At 56.2% G+C, this 6,813-nt stretch overlaps 1 protein-coding gene across 4 annotated transcripts in view; it reads left to right on the plus strand.

Moving 5' to 3' along the window:
- TTLL1 (tubulin tyrosine ligase like 1) overlaps nt 1-6,473 on the plus strand; it is a 36,427-nt gene extending 29,954 nt beyond the window's left edge. For all 4 annotated transcript variants that reach the window (XM_040233150.1, XM_040233151.1, XM_040233152.1 and 1 more), the window contains 2 exons: nt 989-1,152; nt 6,184-6,473. In XM_040233150.1, the coding sequence (XP_040089084.1) occupies nt 989-1,152; nt 6,184-6,313 (294 nt within the window). In that variant the 3' untranslated portion in view covers nt 6,314-6,473. The remainder of the gene's footprint in view (nt 1-988; nt 1,153-6,183) is intronic.
- Nucleotides 6,474-6,813: the final 340 nt, after the last annotated feature.

Here is a 6,813-nt window from a genome sequence, read left to right on the forward strand (position 1 = left end):
GTTTTCCTTAAAGAACTAGAATCTTAACTCTGAAGGTTATTGCTAAGATAATATAATAGATCTGAACTGTAGCATGTTTGTAATGAGAATCGCAGCATGGCCTGATAAAGCACAGTGGTAATTTCCAGGGCACCCGAGGTCCGCACTGCCCCTGCCACTGTGCACATCAGCTGCCTCGCTGGCAGCACAGACACATGGTCTGACCATTCAGGGGAGGAGCCTAAACGACTTTCAGATGTGCTGCCTCTTCCCTCCCAGGCCTGAGAAAGCAGCCCGCCAAGGTCGTTACAACTGTGCGCAAAGTAAGAGTCAATAGGCGCTAACCAAGGGCCCGTGGGATTCTCTGCAGAGTGAACGTCTGTGCTTGGTGACTTTGCTTACTTTCCCAGAGGCCTCTGGGACTAACTTTCCACTTGCTGGACGGGCTTCTCCTTTGCTCAGAATGTTGCTTTGCTGGGCAGGCAGCACACAGGTGCACTTCCTTTTACTTCAGACCATGATGCTGCTTGGTCAGGGTCACTGGGTCACCGATTGCAGCAAAGCTCTGGGCGGCTCTCCATGCTGAGGATGGAGCTCACCACACAGGCAGACGCTGAAGTTCTGTTTGTGGTGGACGCTGACCTAAGATTTTTATTTGTGTGGTGACTGATTTGTAGGTTCTGTTCCTAATCCTGTCTTTAAATGATTATTATTTTCTTTTTTTTTGGCCGAGCTGCACAGCTTGTGGGATCTTAGTTCCCTGACCTGGGATCCCAGCCGTGAAAGTGCCAGGTCCTAACCACTGGACTGCCAAAGAATCCCCTAAGTTATACTTCACCTAAGGAAATAGATCAGAAAGTGCTTCCCGAAGGTGTTAGGTATGACAGTGTAAAGCAACCACCTTACCTGTGCTGTGGGGTGGCCAGTGTTTGCTTCTGCCCTGCTCACCCATGCTCCAGAGTGGGTAGGTGATCCAGCTGAAGGGCATGGTCTGTCTCCTCTCTTGCAGGTAAACGCGTCCCCATCCCTCACCTCCAGCACTGCCAACGACCGAATCCTTAAGTACAATCTGATCAATGACACCCTCAACATCGCGGTCCCTAACGGTGAAATTCCAGACTGTAAATGGAACAAGTCACCCCCAAGGGAAGTCCTCGGCAATTATGAAATCCTGTGAGTTTGTGGGTCTGTGCCACTGGCTACGTGAGTGTCAGATTGGGGCAGCAGGGGGTGGAGGGTGTGCCAGGGCCCAACCAGGATTTTCTAGGCGCATGTGAACTCGCCTTATTGGGTAGAGTATTTTGCCTTTTGATGTTATGGGAAAGATCTTGTTGCCGATGAGTGTTGGGTGCTGAACCAGGCCTCTGTCTAGTCTCTGTCTAGTGCATGAGAAATATTAAAGCATTGGCCAGGTGAGCTGTCAGGGCGGAGCTAGTCACTCACCATGGAGCAGTGACCAGCCATGCCAGGCCCACCCCTGAGACCCATGTGACACTGGGGAGCTCAGTCTGCACACCTTTGAAAGCATTACTCGCTCAGTCTTTGAGACCCTGTGGACTGTAGCCCACCAGGCTCCTCTGTCCAGGGGATTCTCCAGGCAAGAATACTGGAGTGTTTTACCATTCCCTTCCCCAGGAGATCTTCCTTACGCACCATTTGAACCTGGGTCTCCTGCATTGCAGGGGGTTCTTTACTGCCTGAGCTGCAAGGGAACTCGGTGCACACCTTTTGATGGGGATAATACTGTTGAGAGGAAGGCAGACAGCATTTAGGGCCTGACACCCATTGTCACAGCTCATTTCCCCAGCAGCCTTGTGAGGTGAGGGTTGTCACTGGCTCCGTTTTACACATATGGGAACGAAGGCACGGCCGGTTACGTGGCACCCTGATAGTGACGTAAAGCGGCAGAAAGTGAGAACCCATCAGAAGGGCAGTGGCTGAGCGGGTCCGACTCGTTCCCAAGGTGGAAGGGTGAGAGGACGTTGGAAGGACCGGGGTGGGGCTGTGCTGGGGGCTGGGAGGCGGGGGGAGGAGCTGCAGGAAGGGTGTGCAGAGTGATCCGTGTGACACGGGCGGTGGTCGCCGTGCCCCCTTCCCCGGTGCGGCCAGCATTTCCGCATGTGGCGGCTGGTCCGAGAGTGGACGGGGCAGGAAGTGTGGAGGGACACTCCGTAGGAGGTTGTCACGGGTACCACTGCTGCAGAAGGTGTGGGCTGGGGAAGGGGGGCTAAGAGGAGAGAAGTAGCGCTCGAGCACAAGGACTGAAGCTGTTAGGGTCGCATTGACTATTTCTGTAAAGTGAAAACGTGCATTTAACGATTTCATTTCTTTAATTTTTAAAAAATATTTATATCTGTGTATGGCTGTGCTGGATCCTCACTGCTGAGCGGGCTTTTCTCCAGCTGCGCGTGGGGGCGACTCTAGTTGCAGGGTGCTCGGGCTTCGCACTGTGATGGCTCCTCCTGTGGGGCACAGGCTCCAGGGTGCTCGGGATTCAGTAGTCATGGCTCGTGGGCTCAGTGGCTACAGCTCCCGCGCTCTAGAGCTCAGGCTCCGTGGTTGTGGCCCACAGGCTTACTTTCCCCACAGCATGTGGGATCTCCCTGGAGCAGGGGTCGAACCCACGTTCCCGGCATTGGCAGGCAGATTCTCCACCGCTAAGCCACCAGGGAAGCCCCTCACTTCACATTTGAAAACAGTGAAGAAATAGTTGTGAACTTTAGACCCGTGCACCGATCCCAGGCCCCTGGCGGGTAGCCCCGCTGCTGTGTGGATATAAGCGTGCAGCCCCAGGAGCGCAGGTGAGTCCATGAGAGCAGCACTCGGGGCCCGGGGAGGGTGGTCACAAGCCTGAAGGGCGACCAGCTGGCTGGTTGGTTGTATCTTCCAGCACGTCTGCTATCCAGACGAGGCATAGAGTAGGCAGAGTGTGGAAGTACCCAGGGTGGGGTGCTCGCCAGGTGAAGGGGCAGGACAGGGAAGCAGCAAGTCTGAGCAGCTGAGGACAGGAGAGGGCAGGCGAGGGGCTGTCGGACACCGTGCTGGGAAGAGAAAGGGCAGAGGTCAAGGGGCAGAGGTCAGGATAAGGCTGACGGCTGAGGTTTCGCAAGGGGTGTGGTCACTGAACGTGGTGAGGTCGGGTGCCCCTGAGGTGGGGCTGAGCTGGGGTGGAGGTCATCAGAGAGGGCGGTAGGTCAGGGGATCAGGGTCTCATCTGTTTGGTCACTGAGGTCACCAGCAGCAGTGAGCCGAGAGCCTGAATCTTAAGGAATTAGGGTCAGTGACCTGGAGGATTAGAGGTGACCAACATGGTGGAGAAGGCTGGTGGACTCCGCTGACCTGGGAAGGAGGTTTTGGAGAAAAGTTGCGGGGGGAGAGGGGGTTCCCCTGCAGACCCAGGGGCATGGTCTGTGGGAGAGAAGACAGGCCCACTCGAGGGTTCAGAGCAGGAAGGTGACGGGAACCTTCCAGGACGAGGCGGAGGACGGGGGAGGCTCTGTCCATTGCTGACGACGGACAGAGAGTCCTTGGTACAGAGGAAGAGTTTGGGCGTGGGGCCAGGTGGGGGCATGTCCAGAGCCTCCCGGGGTTGGCACTGTGGGCGGCTCAGGGTGACAACCGTGATGCTTGGCCTTGTGGGCTCCGTCCTGACAGCCCTGAGACAGGCGAGGGGGCCCTGGGTGAGCCCCTCTTCATCGAGCTGAGGGTGCTGGGGAGGTCAGGGAAGTGGGCTCTAGGCCCTTGGCCCACCATCAACCCGTTGCCCCCTTGAGGGTGTGGGCAGACACTCCGTTTCAGTGAGACGCATGGTCAGAAGCCTCAGTGCTTCCAGTTGGAGGGACAAAAAGGTGACCTTCCTTGCAATGCATTCGGCCACCCTCTCCCCGGGTGAGGTAGTAAGGAAAGGTTCCACTGCAGAGCCTATGGTTCTGGGTCCTTCCATTCAGGGCTTGCTCCCTAGCGCTTCAGTGACCCGTCAGAGTCTCTGGGCTTGCAGCCGAGGTGCTGGGGGATCAAGGAGGATGGGTCTGGGGGTGGGGGGGGCGGACGGGCCCTGGACATCACAGTCTCTGTCCTGTCCTGCCATGCCAGGCACTCTGCATTCCACTGGGTGCCCTCAAGAGCCCTTCAGGTGTCCCAGCGGGGGCCAGCTCTCTTGCCTGTGGTTGCAACCCTGGTGTGCCACCTGGACGTAGACACTCTTGTTGCCGCCCCAGCTCCCCACCCCAGCCTCAGAGCTGCAGGGCTGGTACTTTGCATCTGCTCCGTCCAGGGCCCAGCTCAGAAGATGCTGGTCTGCTTTTACGGTCTTCTAAAAATGACTGTTCTGACCCCTGTGAGTGGATCCTGCCTGTGAAAAGCCCCAGAGAGCAGCCCACCAGCCCAGGAGGGGCCTGAGAAGGGCCATCTGGTCTCTGACCCTCCTTCACGCTCACCCCGTCGGTGGGCACACCACCCCCAGGAGTCACGCATCCCAGATGGCAGCTGCTCACCAAGTGCTCATTTCCGTTTGTTTTTAAGCTGTACAGACCACCACCAATCCCCAGGGAAACAGGAAACCCACCTGTGTGTCTCCCCTCTGCTTATTCAGCAGGTTCTTACTGCATACACTCTCCCCACGAGAGGAGTGCTGGGGATGAGCCAGACAGAGGGGGTAGTCACTCCAGCGCTTTGGTCAGTAAGGTAGACACAACACAAGCAAATCGAGTGATAACGTATGAACAGGAGTCCCTGGCGGGAAGAGGGGCCAGTACACCTCCTGGGAGACCCCCCCACACACAGGCGGAACCACCAGCATCCCTGGGGAGTCCTCTGTCCAGCATCGTCTCTCCTTAGGGAGACAGGAAGGGGAGGGGCCCACAGGTCTGACCTCCCCATGTCTGGCAGAGGGAAACCCCATTGTGTTTGCCATGAAGATGACACTCAGCGGACTGGCCTCCCTTCTCCCCACCTTCCCCTTTCCCCCCCAGTGCGGAAAATGCATCCTTCATCCTCAGAAATCTCTAACCCAGCCCACCCTCAGCCCACACATGGTGATTCTGGGAATAAGCTTTAATGGAAACACACCCTCTTTCAGAGGTCAGCAGAACGTAGTTAATACAACATCACTGAGCATCTTAGTACCTTTTGCATTTGATGTGGACATCTTGGTGGGTACTCAGCCAGGGTGTGGTCAGCAGTGACACCTATACACACATTAGAACAGTGGACAGAAGCTTCACACTCTGAGCCTCAGGTTAAAATGTTCCAAATTAAGAATCCTAAGTGAAGTTAAGTTGCTCAGTCGTGTCCGACTCTTTGTGACCCCAGGGACTGTAGCCTGCCAAGCTCCTCCATCCATGGGATTTTCCAGGCAAGAATCCTGGAGTGGGTTGCCATTTCCTTCTCCAAGAATCTGAAGTCCTGGGTTTCATTTAACCCTACCTCTGCCACGTACCAGCTGTGTGACCTTAGAGCACTGAGTAAACCTCTCTGAGCCCCAGTTTCCTCCAACAGGAAGTGGGACTCATGATGCCTACGGATCTGAGTCAGGAGGGTGATGGAAGCCCTGGGAGGGATAGGAGACCCTGTCCATGGAGGTGCGCAGTGCCGGGGCCCGAAACACCTGTTGTGGGTTTCACCCCTCTCGTGGGGGCCCCACCCCAGCAAGAAAAGGTCACCAGATGCCTTATGGTCAGGGTCGCTGAGGTTCTAGGTTCTTTCTGGTTTAGAAGCGCCAGCTGTACGTCGTCCCTGGGCCGTGCTTTAGCGCTGCACAAGCCCGATACAGGAGCGTTGATGGGGAGGGGCGGGTAGGTCATAGCTGGTGGAGGTGAAACTGGCCTCTCCCTGTCCTGGCTGCCGCCTCTGGGCTGGTCACTCACACCCTGTGCCCTGTCTGGACCGGGGTTAGTCATCGTCGCCCCACAGATGCTGAGCGAGGTGCTGAGTGTAATGTATTTTCAGACACCGCTTGTCTCCCTGGCTACCCTGGTATGTCATGCCTTTCCCTGAGGCCATTGCCAGACTCTGTCTGGTGGCCTGTATGAAAACATCAGCTGCAGGGTGTGGGACCCGTCCACAGTGACAGTTTAACAAGGTTGTACTTGTGTGTTTTGTGGCCTGGGATGGCCCTTGAGGGGCTGCCAAGGCCACCTGCTGGGCAGGTGGGTTTGGAGGCCCGTGGGCTGCTTCTTAACCCTGGAGATGGCCCTCTGTCTCTAGGTATGACGAGGAGCTGGCGCAGGGCGACGGGGCTGACCGAGAGCTGAGAAGTCGGCCGGGCCAGTCGCTGGGGCCCAAAGGGAGCCGAATGAGAGATGCCGGGAGGACCGTCCTCACCACCTGGAAGTGACCACCGCCGAGAGCGAGACTTACAGCCCGGACCCGGTCAAAACCTGTCACCGCGCCCAACCCTTGCCGAAGACACCTATTTTGGAATTTCCTTTTTCTACACCTTTTTTTTCCTTTCCTAAACCCTGTAAATAAATAAAGGCACTTCTTTAAAAGGTTAAGGAAGTCTGTTGTTGGGGGAACGTCCCTGTTTCTCCGTCACTCCCACCCTCACCATACTTCTGGCTCCAGGCTATCAGGATTTTTCCCACACCAAGCAATTGTGCTCTGGCCCCAGATGTCCTACCCTGTCCTACCCCTGGAGGCAGGGGTTCCCCAACCTCCAGGATCTAATGCCTGATGATCCGAGGTGGATCTGATGTAATAATAATAGAAATAAAGTGCACAGTAAACGTAATGCCCTTGAGTCAACCCGAAACCACCCCTCACCCCCCAGTCCATGGAAAAACTGTCTTCCATGAAACGGGTCCCTGGTGCCAAAAAGGGTGGGTACCACTGTCC

Source organism: Oryx dammah, unplaced genomic scaffold, assembly GCF_014754425.2.
Source record: "Oryx dammah isolate SB20612 unplaced genomic scaffold, SCBI_Odam_1.1 HiC_scaffold_29, whole genome shotgun sequence".
NCBI lineage: Eukaryota > Metazoa > Chordata > Mammalia > Artiodactyla > Bovidae > Oryx > Oryx dammah.